We start from the raw sequence: 19,156 nt of genomic DNA on the forward strand, positions 1-19,156 counted from the left end.
CAATTTTTTGAAGAGATCTCTAGTCTTGCCCATTTTATTGTTTTCCTCTATTTGCATTGGCCACTTACTTAGGAAGGCTTTCTTATCTCTCCTTGCTATTCTTTGGAAATTCTGCGTTCAGATGGATGTATCTTTCCTCTTCTCCATTGCCTTTTGCTTTTATTCTTTTCTCAACTATTTGTAAGGTCTCCTCAGAAAACCATTTTACCTTTTTGCATTTCTTCTTCCTGGGGATGGTTTTGATCACTACCTCCTGTACAGTGTTACACAGTTCTTCAAGCACTCTATCTATGAGATCTAATCCCTTGACTCTATTTGTCATTTCCACTGTGTAACAGTGTAAATTCATTTTAGGAGTTGTTAAAGAAACAAGGGGACAGTACCAGTGATTTATTCTGAAGCTGCTTCTTTTCACTCATGGATTATCATAAGCAATGTCCTAATCTGGTAAAATTTCAAGTTAGTCAATTTCAGTCCTTTCCTTAACCATCAACTTCTGGAAAAAACAACCTATACCCAAGAGGAACATATTCTAACTTGAGAATACATTTCCTATTTGTGACCTGGAAGTATTTGAGGCTGGATACAAATACGTTCCTCAAAACTAATCAGTTTTCTTCATATATCTTTTTTTTTTTTTAAGAGAGAGAACCCCAATATTTTAAAGGGAACAGGTTTTAGGGACATTACAAACTGCTGTTCAAACTACCATTGTCCTTGGAGAAGAAAATACCAAACATGCAACAAGAACAAGAAAATAGTTCTAAATTTAAAAATTGGTCAGTATCTTCATTTCTGGGAATCTAGCCTACAGAAATAACGTTAAATTCATAAAATGCAGCAACAGTATCAATGTTATTTATAACAATAAAAGGAAGAAAAGTTGTTTTTTTTTTAATTTGAGCAATAAGAGACTGAAGAGCACAGAAATAAACCCATGTATATATGCTCAATTAATTGGACTAAGGACCCAAGAATAGTTTCTTCAATAAATGGTGCTTAAGAAACTGAACAGCCATATTGCAAAAGGATGAAACTGGACCACTATCTTACACCACACACAAAGTCAACTCATAGGCTAAATGAATTCTATACACCATGACCAAATGGGATTTTTCCCAATAGGAATACAAAGATTGGATTAACATCTAAGAATCAGTCAATGTAATCTATCACATTAACAGAAAAACCCACATGATCATTTCAATAGATTCACAAAAGTATTTGACAAAATCCCATACTAGGTCATGATTTAAGGGGGTAGGGCACAGAAAACTCAAAACACTAGGAACAGAACTTTATCCAGCAGATCAAAGAGCATCGTATAAGAATCCAACAGCTAACATTATTATGCTTAATAATTAAACGCTTGATGTCTTTTCCCTAAGGAAAAGAACAAGATAGAGATGTCTACCATCAGCACTTCAATGCAACACTATACTAAACACTCTAGGCTATACCATCAGGCCAGGGGAAAAAAGAGGCATCGCAGACTGGAAAGGAAGATGGTAAAATGAAGCTGACGTAGAAAATCTCAAAGAAGCCACACAAAGAACTATGAAAACTAATAAAAGAGCTCAGCAAAGCGTCAGGATACAACAACAATATATAAAAAATCAACTGTAATACTATAGCCAGAAATGAAAATTAATCCTATTCACATTTATGCATTTGCAATATTTTGATGTTATAAATAACTTAGTGATGAACACCTAAGAATACACATAGCATTTTCTGTATTTTAAGATTTCTAATTTGACAGATTCCTTTCACTTATTTTCACAATGACAGGTAACCATATATAAAGTGATGGATTTAGAAAACAATTGTGTTCTGTCTGTGCATCCGTGTGTGTTCAGTCATGTTCAACTCTTTGCAACCACCAGGCTCCTCTGTCCATGGAGTTTTCCAGGCAAGAATACTGGAGTGGGTTGCCATTTCCTTCTCCAATTATACACTGAAGTGTGACCAATAAAAGGCAACTCTGGGTTCTACTGGTTAATAGTTTGTCCAAATTTAAGAGCAGTGAAGGTCACTCACCTGCACAGCATGAGACAAATCTGACACCAGACACTGACGGAGCCTCTCATCATTCCCAATTCCTTGAAGAACAAAGTCAGGGACATAAGAAGAGCAATAGCCACCCAGCAAGGATCTCCCAAAGTTGGCAATGTTGGGCTGAACAGCACTCACTTCAATTAACTTCGACCTGGGAGAAAAGTTCCAAAAGAAGGCATATCTATTCAGTAATGAATATATTTTACAAACATACAAAAAAATTTGGACTCTACTAATCCACATTTCCAGTACCATCATTCTCTATAAAATATACTGAAAGTAAAATCATCCTTAAATAAAAACTGGCCTAAAAACAAACAAAAAAAACCACACTGGCTTAAGGGCTCAATGAGAACACAAAACACTCCTTCGTATCCAAAAAGGGTTTGATGGACAACTGTAATGAGATGAACATGAATCTTTCACAACAGACTTTAGGAAGGCTATCCCTTGTGTATATGTAACACACCCTTAATACAATCAAATTACAGAAACCATCACCTAAGACCAAGTATAAATAATTTACAAACCCAAAGCTTGGTGTGTAACATTTCTCAGGTATGAATCTCTTCCTTGTATTCTTGACCGAGAGTATATGTTCTGTGCTTTCCTCTTATCTGCAAACTGATTTCTAACAGCTATTTCCTACCTTCTCTCAGTGATCACCTCTCCCTAGTTGCCAGGCTCAGCAGGTTCTCTCTGAGGAGCATAATTCTATCCTAAATGGCTTGAAAACTCCTAGACAGTAGCGAATCTCCCATACACAAACATAACTTTTCTCTAATATCTTCACAAAGCTTTTCCACAGTACCTATGAGTCTTAGCCTTTAATTCTTCTTGTAAGAGCACATCATAATCAAAGAAAATTTGTCCAGAACAATGATCTCTTCTTTTATATTAGCTACAACCAACTTTCAGATACCAGTTAAACAAAAGAATTGTACATATTTTTAAAAGTTCTATGAAAGGTTAAAACTGCATACTCACCCAGGAAAAGGTATCTCATCTTCTTCTGCCCAATCCTCCTGCTCTCCTCCATAATAACTGTTTCCTTGTCTGGCTACATCTTGACCTGTATCTTCACTTTCACTGTCCCCAAGGGCACTATCTGAACTTTCATTTCTTGGAATGTCCCATTCAGCTCCCACAGCAATTTTTTTCTCTGAACTCTCTTTATCCCCATGGGGGACAAGAATGGAGAGTGTATCTCTTTGGTCTTGTTGAGGAAAACAGGTTTTACATGAATCTTGGTGAACTGTTGCTACACATTTGCAAAATTCATTGTTTGGTTTGCTATTTTTTGTACACAACCTTTTTGAAAACTCTAACATACAGCAGTGTTGTTTACTGTCTGTACTTGTTTTAAGTGGAATATCATCAATAGTCCTGGTTTCAATTGAATCATCATTAAAATATTCATCAAATAAACTCATGCTTTCTAGGTCTGAATGATTCCAGCAAGGGAGTTCACAGGGTTCTCCAGATACTATGTTCGGTATAGCAGACTCTTCAGATTTAGTTGTTTGTTTAGCTTCTTGATGCTGATCAACAGCCCCTCTTTCTTCTTTCGGTGATTTGGTGTGATGCCTGGTAATCTGATCCACTACTGCCTGACTCCGGAGTTCAGTATCTGAGTCAGGTGACATAGAATCCCCAATCAAGAAAGTAACCTTTGTCTGGGTTGCCTCACAAGAAAATGCAGCTGTCACAAGCTTATCTGGAGGTTTTTTTTCCACAACCATTCCTGCAGATCTCAACACTTTACCTGTGTGAGAACCTGAATCTAGCAACTCCTCATTCTGCCACGTTTCCTCTGCTGGGTCTAAGCCTGACTTTGACAATGCACATCTGTCTACTGGAGCAGATCCTGTGCAAACAACTGTTTCTAACTTGGTATCAAGGCAAGTTCTTGACTTATCTCTGTACTGTTTAACATCGGGAGCATTTTCTTCTTGGCAGTCCGGAGAAATCATCTGGCACTCATTTGAAATTCCAAGCAGCTCCTTAGAGCTGTTCTGAATATCTTCTCTCTCTTGTCGTGAAACATTCTCCATATTTTGCCCAAGGAGTGGACGACTGCAATATTTACAGTTACAATTAGGAGTCCTTGTCTCTTCCGACTCTTTAAAGAGCAAACTGCTTTTGTTTCTATGCATTGTGATCAGCACATATTCAGATTCTTCTATTTCTCCTTTCTCCAAAGTGGTAGTAATTACTGTGCCTGGCATAACAATGGCTTCATCTTCTCCATTTTCTAAAAGATGGGTTTCTTGAAGTTCAGAGCATCTTATGAAATAAGTAAGAAAATAAAGCAGCCTCTGAACCATGTCTTGTCGTTTGCCAACTACCACAGTCCTTGCTAACCGTACAGGGGAGCCAATAGCGCCATATAAGTCTCCTGAAATAGAAAAATCAGTTAATGGACATATCTCCTACTTATACAGCTAAGCACCCTATTTTCAATTAACAGAAACCTACTCTTATTATATGAGGGGTAGGTCAGGTTTTACTTTTGGCTCCTTCAGAGGTGAGTGATTATTCAGGAGTAGGATGAGATGAATGATCTTAACCAAAAAGAAAGGTGAATGGAGGGGCTTTCTACCTTCCTCCTGAAGCAGCTGCTGTGGTGCTGAAACCACAAGCAGTCAGTCAGTTGTGAAAGTCACATTTACCAAGAACATGTTCCATGCCAGTCCCCTTGCAGAGTATAGCATCTGAGTGGACAAGTACTGACTAAAGTACTTATGTGCAAAAGCACATCTGCTGAGGACCAAGGAGAGGAAGACAATAGAAGTGAAAATGAGCAGAGCTGAAGTAGTCACATCACATACTTAACTTTCCTTGATTGAAATTATATTCCTGAACCTCAACTGTTGCCGTCCTACTCAGGACCTCACATTAACTTCCATGTTTTTAAAAGTCCATTTTCCTTTCCATTCCATTCCCCAGAGAGCTGGATACTCACGACAGACCCAAAGGGCAACATGTTCAGCTTTATGATTCATTTTCACCTCTGTATCGATACTATACATGAACAGGTATTACATTTAAAAAGGGGGGCTCCTAAGTCACTTCAGTCGTGTCCGACTCTGTGCGACCCCATAGATGGCAGCCCACAAGGCTCCCCCATCCCTGGGATTCTCAAGGCAAGAACACTGGAGTGGGTTGCCATTTCCTTCTCCAGTGCATGCAAGTGAAAAGTGAAAGTGAAGTTGCTCAGTCGTGTCCAACTCTTAGTGACCCCATGGACTGTAGCCCACCAAGCTCCTCCATCCATGGGATTTTCCAGGCAAGAGTACTGGAGTGGGGTGTCATTGCCTTCTCCGAAAAAGGGGGGAGTGGAATTTAATTCAACTTTTGAAAAACCTCTATTTTTACAAGAATCTCATACTTTTTAAAGGAACGAACATAAACAGGTCTCAAATAATATATAGACTGTATTAACATGATACATTTTCTCCTCTAGCTAAGACACTGGCTCTAGCACCACGATGCCACTGTTCAAACTACTCCCAAGGTTTCCACTAACAAGCAAATAAATTGAAACTGCTTTGGCTTGGTGAGTCTTTCATGACTGGTTCCACTTTACTTTTCCAAGTTGATCTTCTGATAATTACCTTTTCTCATCTTTATTCATCCAAAGTCCAAGTTAAAGTGGACTACTTCAACTGGACCCCTGAATGTCCTCAGCACTTTAACACCTAGACCGCTTTACTCATGCTATGTACTTTCACGTCCCTCTGTATCTCTGTCAGCCCAAAGCATCTTCCCTGGGACAAAAGTTAGCTTCTGTAACTGAACTCCCACTAAACTTTTAACTTCTTACAGCTCCTATCTGAATTATCCTCATTGTCCATATATATTTTACCTACAGTATAAGACTGTCATTTCTTAAAGACAGTCATCTTTATATCCTCCAATGCTCTTTGTACAGAGCCTTAGATATATTGTGCATTCAATAAATGACTGTCAAACTGAAAACAGATTTGAAATGTTCAAATTAAAAAAAAAACTACTGAATTACTTGATTTGGAAAAACATATATTAAATATTCATACAATGAAATACTAGTTAGCATTTAAAAAGAATGAATTAGTAATACATATAATATAGGTGAATCTCAAAATAATTATGTTGAATGAAAGAATTCAGACCGAAGAAAAACACTTAGTGTTTGATTCCATCTATATAAATTCTAGAAAATGCAAACTAATCTACAGTGATTGGTAGAAAGCAGATGAATGGCTGCCTGAGTACAAGGGAAAGTGAACAGGCAGAGTAGGGAGGAAGTGATTACAAGGGGCATGAGGAAAATCTGTAATGATGAATATGTTCACCATAATGATTTTGGTGATGGTTTCATATATATTTTGACATATATATCAAAACTTACAAAACTGTATACTTTATACATGTGTTTGTTGTGTGCCAATTATTCCTTAATTATGCAGAAGAAAGGAAAGGGAGGGAGGGAGGAAACAGAGTGGGAATGAGAGAGGGAGGTTGATTGGTTATATGATTAATAAGCCACATGACAATCTGCCTGGCAAGCTCACGCACCCTAACAACTAAGAGAAGTTAAAGTTTCTACCAGGTCACCAAAATGTTCTCCACTAGTTCTTCTTCCATCACCAAATAGCACCAGAGTAACAGCAAGGATAACAGCAACTACATATATTTATCGGTCACTGTCCTAAATACTATACTCATATTATTTCATTTCCTTTTCACATTATTAAGTATGTACTATTTATATTTATTTTATATATTTTGGCCACTCCATGCATCTTGTGGGATCTCAGTTCCCCAACTAGGGACTGAACCCAGGCAGAGGCAGTGAAAGCACCGAATGTTAACCACCAAACCACCAGGGAATTCCCTGTACTATTTATTATCCCTACTTTATAAACAGGGAAACTGTGGTTCAAACATGGTATGCCTGACTCCCCAGCCTATGCTTAAATTTAAGCTCCAGGCTACACTGCCTTCCTAACGACTGTCAACTCATCAGTTAAACCCTCTCTCCTGTTACCCATTTATTTAGTGGGGTGCGCAACACTAACGGCAACATTTTCAAAATTTACTCAACAAAAGAAACAAACATAGTTCAATGGAAAACTCCATGACTGCTTCTCAGTTAACCAGATTTATTCTAGAGATCACAGGTAACTTTGTTCATTCATTCTTTCTAGGCAAAGTACTAAATACAAAAAATCCAGAAGACTCCAAAGTTAGTAGTAAATTCTGCTCCTTTTGTTGCAGTTGCAAGTCTCTATCCATAAGGAATATTATACATAAGATTGGGATAAGACAATTTAGCAGTCATGTAACAACAAGGAAGAAGTGCTTTAGAAAGGAAAGGGAAAAAAGAGCACTTAATTTTTCTCTATTTATTTTTGCTATGAAATAACTCCAGATAGTTACACAAAAGTCTAAGTATAATGCATTAGGTAAGGGTTTTCAGAATACATACCCAGTTGTGCCCAAAGTGGATTATATGGATGAGTCTTTGCCAACATGTCCACACTCTGAGAGGAATGTTTTTCTAAAAATATTTTTATAGGTGGTTGTCCATTTGGCATGACTGTTGGAACCCAGGCAAGATGATTGGTCAAAACTGCAGTAATAAGTGCTGGCAAGAATCTGAAAACAAAATGCATCCTATCAGATTCTAACCTGCTTTCATAAAACCTCAAGCAAAAAGCAGTGACAGAATAAAGCAGAGAGGGTATATGGCCAATCGTCATAAAAAAAAAAGAAAGAATAGAGGAAAGGATAGGTATATCACCAAGATGAAAACAAAAGTTAATAAATTTTTGTTGTACTAGTTAAAAGAAAACTCCTTAAAATAAAGATAGCATTCAAAAGGAGCTATTTTGACTCATAATTAAAAAACAAAAATGCCATTTTATTTGAAAAACTATGGATTCTTTTCAGTGTTTATGAATCAATCAGTAGGTCTATACATTTCCCAATTACTGAAAAGGAAAATGAAAGAAAGTATTAACAAAACTTTGTTTAGAGAATATAAACATTTAAATTACTCATCTAGAGTCTAAGAATTTGATGAATGATTAGAAGAAAGCAATATGATAAAGTACCATACTGAAAACATTATTATTGGAATTCTGGCACTTATCTATATATTTTTTAAGTTGTTTTCTAGAGAATGAAACTGCATATATAGATATAATTATGAAAAATGAGAAGCCTCACACAGTTCCGTAAGATGTCAGGAGTTTTAATACACAAATACATTTTTACTGTTTCTCAATATCAGGTTCTTTGGCCTTCTTCTATATCTTTTAATTATATTAATTACCTTTTATAATTCTGTCTTGATCATTAATAATATGAAAACTTCCAAAGGCAATGATTAACTCTTTCATTTTTGTAACTGAACTTGATCACAATCTAGATATTCACTTATTATAAATAACAGCTAAGACAGTTAAGATAGCCTAGATGGATGGATAGATGGAAGAAAGGGAGGATGGGAGAGAGCGAGGGCCATACTGATTTTTTGAAGCATTTTCCATTAGAAAAGTGAACTCCTTCATGAAACGATGGCAAAGCTGGTTCTTTTCTGGAGTCCCCGACATCATTGTAAGCCAGACAGGCTCTCCAATTCGTGGCATTGTATAAAGATTACAAATTGTTGTTCTAAAAAAGAGGAAACCACATTATAAAACTCAGTTCCCAGAATTACATACTCTTAATGTTGCTGGCTCCCACCTAGGTTATTAAAAGCTTTGGAAAAGAGGTAATGAATCAAGTCTTTCCTTCTTTGTCCTCAGCATACTACCAAGGGAAAGGGGGAATATAAACTCAAAATGTTTTGGTCCTAGAACCAGATCTGTCCTCAAAGACTGTGTGCCTTTGGATAAATTACTGCCCTACTTTAAGCATCAGTTCCCCTTACCTGTAAAATGAAAGGAAAGGACCAGATAATTTCTAGACCCTTTCCAGTTGTACATTTCTAAGGTATAAGCTATACTTACATATATATAACAAATTATTTAATCAACAACATAGAAAATTATTTTAAATGGCGTAACAGCGTGCCAATATTACCCACTCAGAACAATAGTTTATCAGCATCATTTTGTTGCCTGTGCTCAGACTCTTCCACTGGGATGACCTGGAGGGGTGGTACGGGGAGGGAGGTGGGTGGCGGGGGCGGGGGGGGGGGTGGGGATCAGGATGGGGAACACGTGTATGCCCGTGGTGGATTCATGTTGATGTGTGGCAGAACCAATACAAAATTGTAAAGTAATTAGCCTCCAATTAAATAAATTTAAATTAAAAAAAAAAAAGAATACCTTTAAGATGGCAGTTCTTTGTTGTTTTTTTTTTTTTTTTAACATTAATATCTGTTTGGTAAAGTGCTATACAGTCACCAGGATAAGCAACTCCCACAAAGTTGGGGCTTAAGAAACTAGTCAGTCTCGCAGAAGCCACAGAATGGTATCTGACTTTCCACTCTCTCAAACGGTCCTAACAGAACTTTTAGCACTAATGCATATGTTCTATTATCTGTGCCATCCAACATGGTAGCCACTAGCCAGTCATATGTGATTACGAGATAACTAAAATATGGTCAATGTAACTGTGGAATTGGATTTTAAATTTTATTTTGTTGTAATTAATTTAAATAGCCACAGGTGGCTAATGGTTATTAACTTATTAGTAAGGCTCTAGAAGGTTCTCTTGAGATTTCCACAAATCTCCGATACCTACCTCAATATAATCTAAAATAACTAGAATTCTGGTGGCTTCCCTGGTGGCTCAGAGGTTAAAGTGTCTGCCTGCAATGTAGGAGACCTGGGTTTGATTCCTGGGTCGGGAAGATCCCCTGGAGAAGGAAATGGCAACCCACTCCAGTATTCTTGCCTAGAGAATCCCATGGACAGAGAAGCCTGGTAGGCTACAGTCCATGTGGTTGCAAAGAGTCAGACACAACTTCACTTTCACTTTCAAAATTCACAAAAGAAAAAGAATTCTGTTCCTTGTTCAAGTTTTACTGAATCTCAACCTAATATGAATAGGATATATTACCATAAAGTGACAAATACAGGTCACATTAATGAATTATCGGTAGGGCACAAAATAACTGCTGAGAACTTAAATGTATGAATAGAAAAAACTACAGGCATCTTATAGAGAAAAATAGGAGTAGAATATAAATGAGGGATATGAAATAATGCTTATTTTTAAAAGACTATTAAGGATATCCAGATAGGATAAAAAATTGAAAACAAATGTTTATCCACTTTTAGTTCTTATGCCCCAAATGAACACTACTTAATGATTTAAAAATCAAATGAATCGCTACAACAGACAGAACTTTAGTGAATTTTACTGAAACTTTAGTGAAAATTAAAATTACAGATCTAATAAGATTCTAGAAGACAAAATACAGAGAAGAAATGTTCACTGAAGTAGTAGGGTAGAGAAAGATGATAGATTATGGTACTCATAACGGGGGACAGGTACAAAGAGAAGCTAATTTGCCCCAGTGAAGCAAAGAGAGTCTAAATTTTCAAAAGTAGGTCAGGAGTCATATAGGACTATAAACTGACAGACTAATTCAAGGTCCATAAGTGGTTGGTTACCCCTACATTCTACCCCATCTTCCTGCAGAATAACTAATGACAGGAAAGCAGAGGAAGCAACTGACCTGCCTGGGGAAATGACATCCCCAAACCCTCCTTGATATTTGAATCTTTCATAGTACATAAATACATAGATAGTAAATTTTGTGGTATTAAAATTTCATGGCAGAGGCAGCAATTATGGGGGAAAAAATGTTTAAATATGCTCCTTCAGGCAGTGAAAATGAAAAAAGTTGAGCAACACTGCTGTAAAGTAAGGTTTTCCAATCTGTTCTCCCAACTTTTATTTTGGTTCCTCGCTCTCAATTCTTAATGGGCAACCAACATTTTGATACTAATACATAAGTAAAGCCTCCAAGGAGAGAGGGACACAAACAAAGACAGAAATACACACACAAAGGACTCCAGAAGAAATAGGAAATAATATATTCAGAAAAAGAAAAGAAAAATATGAAAGAAAGACATATAGACGATCAATTCAGGAATGTCAATTTCTAATAAAATAAACTCAAGAGAGAAAATAGAGGAAAATAAATTATCAGAGAAACTAATTTACCAAAGCTGAAAGACAGTGCTAAAATCATACTGAAAGGCTAAAGGAACAAAGATCAAGTATGAATTCATGGCAGGAGATAAATATGCCCTACAAGTGATAAATCATGAAATAGCTGCATTAAGTACACTGTTTAATAAAATGGAGGTAAATAACAAAAGAAATACTTAAAGAGTTAAAAGAGGATGTTCTTCAGAAAAAGAATGGGGATAGGAGATGTAGAATAGGGTTCATTTACTTTTCATATAATTTTTGTTTCTTAACCACGTGAATGTCCTTTTTGATTAAATGAATGAACAAGCTGATCAACTCATTTTTCAGAAGTTTCTTCAGAATAATAGTGTCTACCATTCAGTTCAGTTCAGTCGCTCAGTCACGTCTGACTCTTTGCAACCCCATGAAAAGCAGTGTGCCAGGCCTCCCTGTCCATCACCAACTCCCGGAGTCCACCCAAACCCATGTTCATTGAGTCCGTGATGTCATCCAACCATCTCATCCTCTGTCGTCCCCTTCTCCTTCTGCCCTCATTCTTTCCCAGCATCAGGGTCTTTTCAAATGAGTCAGCTCTTCACAGCAGGTGGCCAAAGTATTGGTGTTTCAGCTTCAACATCAGTCCTTCCAATGTACAGTCAGGACTGATTTCCTTTAGGATGGACTGGTTGGATCTCCTTGTAGTCCAAGGGACTCTCAAGAGTCTTCTCCAACACCACAGTTCAAAACCATCAATTCTTCGACACTCAACTTTCTTTATAGTCCAACTCTCACATCCATACATGACCACTGGAAAAACCATAGCCTTGACTAGATGGACTTTTGTTGACAAAGTAATGTCTCTGTTTTTTAATATGCTGTCTACCATTAGGTTGGTGCAAACGCAACTGCGATTTTGGACCATGAACTTTAAATTATAACCAGGCTCAAACACATCTTTATTAATCAAAACAGGAACCACTGCAATCAACACATTTTTGCCAATGAGAATTAAGTTTGTTTATTCCTATACTGTAAAACTCCACATTTCAGGATTCAACGAACACTTGGAAAGCATTTTCTGCCTCCTGCTGGTTGTGGAAGCATTTTCTCTGCAAAAAGTTGTCAAGATGCTTGAAGAAGTGGTTGTCAGTTGGTGAAAAGTCAGGTGAAATGGCAGATGAGGCAACACTTCGTAGTCCAGTTCATTTAAATTTTCAAGTGTTGGTTGTGCAATCTGGGGTGGGCGTTGTCATGGAGAAGAATTGAGTCCATTCTGTTGACCAAAGCTGGCTACAGGCACTGCGGTTTTTAGTGAATCTCATTGATCTGCTGAGCATACTTCTCAGATATAGTGGGTTCACTTGGATTCATAAAGCTGTAATGGATCAGACCAGCAACAGACCACCAAACAGTGACCATGACCTGTTTCTGGTGTAAGCTGGACTCTGGGAAGTGCTTGAAGCTTCCTCTTGGTCCAACCACTGAGCTGGTCATCATATAAAATCTACTTTTCATCACACGTCACAATCTGATCAAGAGATGGTTCGTTGTTGTGTACAATTAGAGAAGACAACACTTCAAATTGATAATTTTTTTGATTTGCCGTCAGCTCATGAGGGAACGATTTATCGAGCTTTTTTCACCTTTCCAATTTGCCTCAAATGCCAAATGACCATAGTATGATCGATGCTGAGTTCTTCAGCAACTTCTCATGTAGTTTTAAGAGGATCAGTTTTGATGATCCTATCAGTTGGTCATTGTCAACTTCTGATGGTTGGCCACTATGCTCCTCATCTTCAAGGCAACTGTCTCCTTTGCAAAACTTCTTGAACCACCACTGCGCTGTACGTTCATTAGCAATTCCTGGGCGAAATGAGTTGTTGATGTTGTGAGTTCTCGCCACTGCTTTAGGACTTATTTTGAACTGAAATAAGAAACTCCCTCATAATTGCTTTTTGTCTAGCATCATTTCCCTAATCTAAAATAAATATAAAATAAACAGCAAGTAAAAAGTCATTAGCAAAAAATAAAAATAAAGAAATGTACATTAAAATGATACACAACCACATTTATTTAAGAATGTACTCCAATGCCAAATAGTAAAGTTCAACAATGCAAAACAGCAATTGCTTTTGTACCAACCTAACACAAGTCTTGATGAAGGTGAAACAGGAGAGTGAAAAAGTTGGCTTAAAACTCAACATTCAGAAAACGAAGATCATGGCATCTGATCCCATGACTTCATGGGAAATAGATGGGGAAATGGTGGCAACAGTGTCAGACTTTGTTTTTTTGGGCTCCAAAATCACTGCAGATAGTGACTGCGGCCATGAAATTAAAAGACGCTTACTCCTTGGAAGGAAAGTTATGGCCAACCTAGATAACATATTGAAAAGCAGAGACATTACTTTGCCAACAAAGGTCCGTCTAGTCAAGGCTATGGTTTTTCCTGTGGTCATGTATGGATGTAAGAGTTGGACTGTGAAGAAGGCTAAGCACCGAAGAATTGATGCTTTTGAACTGTGGTGTTGGAGAAGACTCTTGAGAGTCCCTTGGACTGCAAGGAGATCCAACCAGTCCATTCTGAAGGAGATCAGCCCTGGGATTTCTTTGGAAGGAATGATGCTAAAGCTGAAACTCCAGTACTTTGGCCACCTCATGCGAAGAGTTGACTCATTGGAAAAGACTCTGATGCTGGGAGGGATTGGGGGCAAGAGGAGAAGGGGACGACAGAGGATGAGATGGCTGGACGGCATCACTGACTCGATGGACGTGAGTCTGAGTGAACTCCAGGAGTTGGTGATGGACAGGGAGGCCTGGCGTGCTGCGATTCATGGGGTCGCAAAGAGTCGGACACGACTGAGCGACTGAACTGAACTGAACTGAACTGAACACAAGTCTATGCCAGAGTCATACTGTTAACATTAGCATAGCGAGTCTCTGAGGACACTCCCTTTAGAGTTTTGATATATAAAAATATGCACCATGACTTGAAGTGTATCAAGTGAAAAGAAGGCAAAAAAATTACATGATACAGCTCTCACTACACAAAATTCTGTGTTATCATTAACAACCTAGAAGTAATAGTACTTGCTCTCTAGCCCCTTTAATGATTATTCCCTACTGATGAATAGTAAGAAAGGCAAGTATTTTCAGTCATCTGACCCTTTATTTTTCTTCATCTGTCCCTAGAGATGAAAAATTCATTTTACTTAGAAGGGAACTATGACATGATTTAGTTCTCATTGATATATATAAAATCTAAGTAAAAATCCAAGGACTTCAATGTATACATATGGCTGATTCATTTTGCTGTACAGCAGAAAATAACACAACACTGTAAAGCAACTATATTCCAATTAAAATTGAAAAAAAAAAAAAATCCAAGGACTTCACCTCTGCCAGGCAGCAATGCTAACTAAACACAGTTCTCAATTCTTTAGCTTCCATACACATGTGAATCATTTCCTTCCTCTTCCTTCTCAACTACCCAAAATTCATTAATCATCTCATTTCAAATAAACACATACTTTAAAATGCTTCTCATTATTTACAGCAATGATTTATGAAGTCAACAGAAACATTGAATTAGTGAACAATGAATCACTGTTCATGAGGAAAATACAGGGTCAGGTTCCTGTGATCCACTGGTCACAACACTTTTGTCAGTCTATCAGTATATAATCCTGTTTGATGTGAGTTTTTGTTTAAAGACACTTTATTTAATATTCTGTTAATTCATTAATAATGAATTCACAGCCAACAGCACTATGATGCATACCTTGAAAAAGCTTATCTGACACATATTTTCTCTGTAAAGCACATCATAACCTTCTTGCACTTATTAACATTAGCTAGCATTTCAGCACTGTGCTTGTGGATAGTATTTTTTTAATATAAATTTATTTAATTGGAGGCTAATTACTTTACAATATTGTAGTGGTTCTGCCATACATCAACATGAATCCGCCATGGATGTACATGTGTTCCCCATCCTGAACCCCCCTCCCACATCCTTCCCCATACCATCCCTCTGGGTCATCCCAGTGCACCAGCCCCAAGCACCCTGTCTCATGCATTGAACCTGGACTGGCAATTCATTTCACATATGATAATATACATGTTTCAATGACATTCTCCCAAATCATCCCACCCTTGCCCTCTCCCACAGAGTCCAAAAGACTGTTCTATACACCTGTGTCTCTTTTACTGTCTCCCATACAGGGTTATTGTTACCATCTTTCTAAATTCCATATATATGCGTTATTATACTCTATTGGTGTTTTTCTTTCTGGCTTACTTCACTCTGTATAATACGCTCCAGTTTCATCCACCTCATTAGAACTGATTCAAAAGCATTCTTTTTAATGGCTGCGTAATATTCCATTGTATATATGTACCACAGCTTTCTTATCCATTCATCTGCTGATGGACATCTAGGTTGCTTCCATGTCCTGGCTATTATAAACAGTGCTGTGATGAACATTTGGGTACACGTGTGTCTTTCAATTCTGGTTTCCTTGGTGTGTATGTCCAGCAGTGGGATTTCTGGGTCATATGGCAGTTCGATTTCCAGTTTTTTAAGGAATCTACACATTGTTCTCCATAGCAACTGTACCAGTTTGCACTCCCACCAACAGTGTATGAGGGTTCCCTTTTCTCCACACCTTCTCCAGCATGTATTACTTGTAGACTTTTGGATAGCAGCCATTCTGACTGGCGTGAGATGGTTCCTCATTGTGGTTTTGATTTGCATTTCTCTGATGATAAGTGATGTTGAGCATCTTTTCATGTGTTTGTTAGCCATCTGTATGTCTTCTTTGGAGAAATGTCTGTTTAGTTCTTTGGCCTACTTTTCGATTGGGTCTTTTATTTTTCTGGAATTGAGCTGCAGGAATTGCTTATATAATTTTGAGATTAATTCTTTGTCAGTTGCTTCATTTGCTATTATTTTCTCCCATTCTGAAGGCTGTCTTTTCAGTTTTCTTATAGTTTTATTCGTTGTGCAAAAGCTTTTAATTAGGTCCCATTTGTTTATTTTTTATTTCCAATACTCTGAGAGTTGGGTCATAGAGGATCCTGCTGTGATGTATGTCAAGAGAGTGTTTTGCCTATGTTTTCCTCTAGGAATTTTATAGTTTCTGGTCTTACGTTTAGATCTTTAATCCATTTTGAGTTTACTTTTGTGTATCGTGTTAGAAAGTGTTCTAGTTTCATTCTTTTACAAGTGGTTGACCAGTTTTCCCAGCACCACTTGTTAAAGAGATTGTCTTTTCTCCATTGTATATTCTTGCCTCCTTTGTCAAAGATAAGGTGTCCATAGGTGTGTGGATTTATCTTTGGGCTTTCTGTTTTGTTCCATTGATCTATATTTCTGTCTTTGTGCCAGTACCATACTGTCTTGATGACTGTGGCTTTGTAGTAGAGACTGAAGTCAGGCAGGTTGATTCCTCCAGTTCCATTCTTCATTCTCAAGACTGCTTTGGCTATTCAAGGTTTTTTGTATTTCCATACAAATTGTGAAATTATTGTTCTAGTTCTCTGAAAAATACCATTGGTAGCTTGATAGGGATTGCATTGAATCTATAGATTGCTTTGGGTAGTATACTCATTTTCACTATATTGATTCTTATGATCCATGAACATGGTATATTTCTCTATCTATCTGTGTCATCTTTGATTTCTTTCATCAGTGTTTTATAGTTTTCTATATATAGGTCTTTTGTTTCTTTAGGTAGATTTATTACTAAGTATTTTACTCTTTTAGTTGCAATGGTGAATGGAATTGTTTCCTTAATTTCTCTGTTTTCTCATTGTTCGTGTATTGGAATGCAAGGGATTTCTGTGTGTTAATTTTATATCCTGCAACTTTACTATATTCACTGATTAGCTCTAGTAATTTTCTAGCAGAGTCTTTAGGGTTTTCTATGTAGAGGATCCTGTCATCTGCAAAAAGTGAAGAGTTTTATTTCCTCTTTTCCAATCTGAATTCCTTTTTTATTTCTTTTTCTGCTCTGATTGCTCAGCCAAAACTTCCAAAACTATGTTGAATAGTAGTGGTGAGAGTGGGCACCCTTGTCTTGTTCCTGACTTTAGGGGAAATACTTTCAAGTTTTCGCCACTGAGGATAACATTTGCTGTGGGTTTGTCATATATAGCTTTTATGATGTTGAGGTATGTTCCTTCTACTCCTGCTTTCTGGAGGATTTTTATCATAAATAGATGTTGAATTTTGTCAAAGGCTTTCTCTGCATCTATTGAGATAATCATATGGTTTTTATCTTTCAATTTGTTAATGTGGTGTATTACGTAGATTGATTTGCGGATATTAAAGAATCCTTGCATCCCTGAGATAAAGCCCACTTGGGTCATGATGTATGATCTTTTTAATGTGTGGTTGGATTCTGTTTGTTAGAATTTTGTTAACGATTTTTGCTTCTATGTTCATCAGTGATATTGGCCTGTAGTTTTCTTATTTTTGTGGCATCTTTGTCTGGTTTTGATATTAGGGTGATGGTGGCCTCATAGAATGAGTTTGGAAGTTTACCTTCCTCTGCAATTTTCTGGAAGAGTTCAAGTAGGACACGTGTTAGCTCTTCTCTAATTTCTGGCAGAATTCAGCTGTGAAGCCGTCTGGTCCTGGGCTTTTGTTTGCTGGAGATTTCTGATTACAGTTTTGATTTCCGTGCTTGTGATGGGTCTGTTAAGATTTCCTTTTCTTCCTGGTTCAGTTTTAGAAAGTTGTATTTTTCTAGGAATTTGTTCATTTCTTCCAAGTTGTCCATTTTATTGGCATATAGTTGCTGATAGTAGTCTCTTATGATCCTTTATATTTCTGTGTTATATGTTGTGATTTCTCCATTTTCATTTCTAACTTTGTTGATTTGATTCTTCTCCCTTTGTTTCTTGATGAGTCTGGCAAATGGTTTGTCACTTTTATTTATCTTCTCAGAGAACCAGCTTTTGGCTTTCTTGATTTTTGCTATGGTCTCTTTTGTTTCTTTTGCATTTATTTCTGCCCTAATTTTTAAGATTTCTTTTCTTCTACTAACCCTGGGGTTCTTCATTTCTTCCTTTTCTAGTTGCTTTAGGTGTAGAGTTAGGTTATTTGGACCATACCTTTTTAAAGTGAAGTATAGCTGATTTACAAAGTTATATTAGTTTCTGGTACACAGTAAAATGATTCCTAGATATATCCATATAGATATACCTATATATATATATATATATATATATATATGTGTGTGTGTGTGTGTGTGTGTGTGTATATATATACACGTGTGTGTATATCTACATATGTATATATACACATTCTTTTCCACTCTGGTTTATCACATAATACTGAATATACTTTCATGTGCTATAACAGTAGGACTGTGCTGTTTATGTATCATTTTTCATATAGTAGTGTATATCTACTAATCCGAAACTCCCAATTTTATCCTTCCCCTCTATCTTTTCTCTTTGTTAACTGTAAATTTGTTTTCTGTCCATGAATGTGTTTCTCTTTTGTAAACAAGTTCATTTGTGACATATTTTAGATTCCAGATATAAGTGATATCACATGATATTTACCTTTCTCTGACTTACTTCACTTTGTATGATAATCTCTAGGTTCATTCATGTTGCTGCAAATGGCATTACTTCATTCTTTTTTTCCTTTACAAGCAATATTACTGTGTATATATACCACATCTTCTTTATCCATTCATCTATCTATGGACATTTAGATGTTTCTATCCCTTGGCTACTGTATATAGTGATGCTCTGAACACTGGGGTGCATGTATCTTTTAAAATTAGAATTTTCTCTCAATATATGCCCACAAGTGGGATTGCTGGATCATATGGCAACTCTATTTTCAGCTTTTTAAGGAACCTCCATACTGTTCTCCATAGCAACTGCACCAATATAAATTTCCACCAACAGTGTAGGAGGGTTCCCTTTTCTCCACACC

General features: G+C 37.0%; 1 protein-coding gene across 2 annotated transcripts in view; it reads right to left on the reverse strand.

The window, feature by feature from the left end:
* The window catches only part of FNIP1 (folliculin interacting protein 1), a 121,364-nt gene that overhangs the window by 13,308 nt on the left and 88,900 nt on the right, over window positions 1-19,156 (reverse strand). For both annotated transcript variants that reach the window (XM_027547064.1, XM_027547065.1), the window contains 4 exons: window positions 8,575-8,721; window positions 7,532-7,701; window positions 3,046-4,456; window positions 2,041-2,209 (listed from right to left, as the gene is read on the reverse strand). In XM_027547064.1, coding sequence (XP_027402865.1) covers window positions 2,041-2,209; window positions 3,046-4,456; window positions 7,532-7,701; window positions 8,575-8,721 — 1,897 coding nt within the window. The remainder of the gene's footprint in view (window positions 1-2,040; window positions 2,210-3,045; window positions 4,457-7,531; window positions 7,702-8,574; window positions 8,722-19,156) is intronic.

The sequence above is a fragment of the Bos indicus x Bos taurus genome, chromosome 7 (genome assembly GCF_003369695.1).
Source record: "Bos indicus x Bos taurus breed Angus x Brahman F1 hybrid chromosome 7, Bos_hybrid_MaternalHap_v2.0, whole genome shotgun sequence".
In the NCBI taxonomy this organism is placed as follows: domain Eukaryota; kingdom Metazoa; phylum Chordata; class Mammalia; order Artiodactyla; family Bovidae; genus Bos; species Bos indicus x Bos taurus.